At 58.8% G+C, this 1679-nt stretch overlaps 2 protein-coding genes across 2 annotated transcripts; both read left to right on the forward strand.

Annotated features, from left to right (window-relative positions):
* LAESUDRAFT_732976 (uncharacterized protein) lies at positions 1–491 on the forward strand. Its single transcript, XM_040910352.1, has 2 exons — positions 1–342; positions 400–491. The coding sequence occupies exons 1-2, from the start codon at positions 180–182 to the stop codon at positions 408–410; spliced, it is 174 nt and encodes a 57-aa protein (XP_040757418.1). The 5' UTR covers positions 1–179; the 3' UTR covers positions 411–491.
* Positions 492–939: 448 nt separating this feature from the next.
* On the forward strand, positions 940–1292 carry LAESUDRAFT_765281 (uncharacterized protein; the record flags this gene model as incomplete). The annotated part of the gene is made up of 2 exons (XM_040913631.1): positions 940–972; positions 1038–1292. The coding sequence occupies 2 exons, from the start codon at positions 940–942 to the stop codon at positions 1290–1292; spliced, it is 288 nt and encodes a 95-aa protein (XP_040757419.1).
* Positions 1293–1679: the final 387 nt, after the last annotated feature.

The following is a 1679-nucleotide window of genomic DNA, read 5'->3' on the forward strand; positions in this document are numbered from 1 at the left end:
GCGCATCGCACCGCAGTAAGTCTTTTCTGGACCTCGAAGGACCGTCGCAGCACCCAGGACCGCTTCTTTTGACTCGCGAGGTTCGCGTGTGAGCAAACATCATATGGACGTGAGTGCCAACCCCTTCATAACTATCGCGCTCCGCTAGTGTCACAACCCTGGCTCACCTACGAAAGCGGATGCAGGTCGCTATCGGGCACATAACATCTGCTAATGCCGCGCCGCGGGCGCGATATGCCCGCTTCAGCTCGGTATGCGAACGCAGTGTTCTATCGACCGATGTGGACGCCTTTTACACCACGCCGGGGCACCTCTATCTGCGAGGCTCAACGGTCGCTCTTCCTATCATACGTGACGTGCATGAATGAACGGGCACCACCTCGACGTGAGAATACATACATATGATTTAAGATTCTCGCGGAAGCCTGGCCCGCGAACTCTTCCTTTTCATCGATGCGCCCACTGTATGAGCGATCAGCGCAGCGCACCGCGATAGGCCTTTTCTGGGCCTTGAAGAACTGTTGCAGTGCCCATGTTCCACTAATGTCGCAGTCCTGACTCACCTACGAGAGCAGACGCAGCTCGCGCTTATGCACACGACATCCACAAATGCCGCGCCGTGGCCATGGCGTGCTTGATTGGGCTCGGGACGCGGCTGCAGCGTGCTAGTGACTGATGTGAATGTCTTCCAACCCATGCCGCAACGCGTCCGTCTATGAGCCTTGACGGTCGCATTCTGTACTAGACGCGATGTGCATGAATGAAACGGGCACTTGACTTGACGTGAGAGACCGTGTACAGATTGGGGTTCCTCGAGGAGCCTGGCCCTGAGCGCGCTCTTCTTTTCGACAATGTGCTGACTGTCTGACGATCAACGCACCGTAGTAGGTCTCTTCTGGACCTCGAAGAAGCGTCGCAATAAGTGGGAACGGCCTATTCATGGTTCGCGCGGACATTGATCCAGAGGCGCGCGTGCGGGTGTCATACAGCTGTGAACCAGAACCCACGGTGCCCATCATTCTCCACTAGTGTCGCAGCCCGGACTCTCCCATGAGAGCCGAGAACGGACGCAGGCCGCGTCCGTGCGCACGACGTCCATGAACGCCGCGCTGTCGCATTCTCCAGTGTACGCGACGCACGCGAACGAACGGGCACTCGCCTCGACGTGCGACTCGGAGGCCGTGCACGGATGGGATTCTCCTGGAAGCCTGGCCCGTGCGCTCTTCTGCAGCACTGGCAGACGGCTTGGCTCTGCGAGATTCGTGTGCACACTGATCCGAGAGCGTGCATGAGGGTGTTATACGGCTGTGAGTGCTGGAACCCATCGTTCACTGCTACGGTCGCAGCCCGAACTCGCCTACGAGAACCGAGAGAGGATGCAGGTCGTGTCCGTGTGCACGATGTCCACGAACGCCATGCCGCCGCATTCTCTAGCGTATGCGACGCGCGAACGAATGGGCACTCACCTCAATGTGCGACTCGGAGGCCGCATACGGATAGGATTCTCCTAGAAGCCTGGCCCTGTGCACTCTTCCACAGCACTGGCAGATGGGTTGGATTCGCGAGGTTCGCGTGCACTTTGATCCGGCAGCGCGTACCCATCATGCTCTGCTCATGTTGCAGCCCGGGCTCGGTTTTGAGAGTGGAGGAAGGTCGCATCTGACGTCCGCGGACGCTGC

Source organism: Laetiporus sulphureus (assembly GCF_001632365.1).
Source record: "Laetiporus sulphureus 93-53 unplaced genomic scaffold LAESUscaffold_130, whole genome shotgun sequence".
NCBI lineage: Eukaryota > Fungi > Basidiomycota > Agaricomycetes > Polyporales > Laetiporaceae > Laetiporus > Laetiporus sulphureus.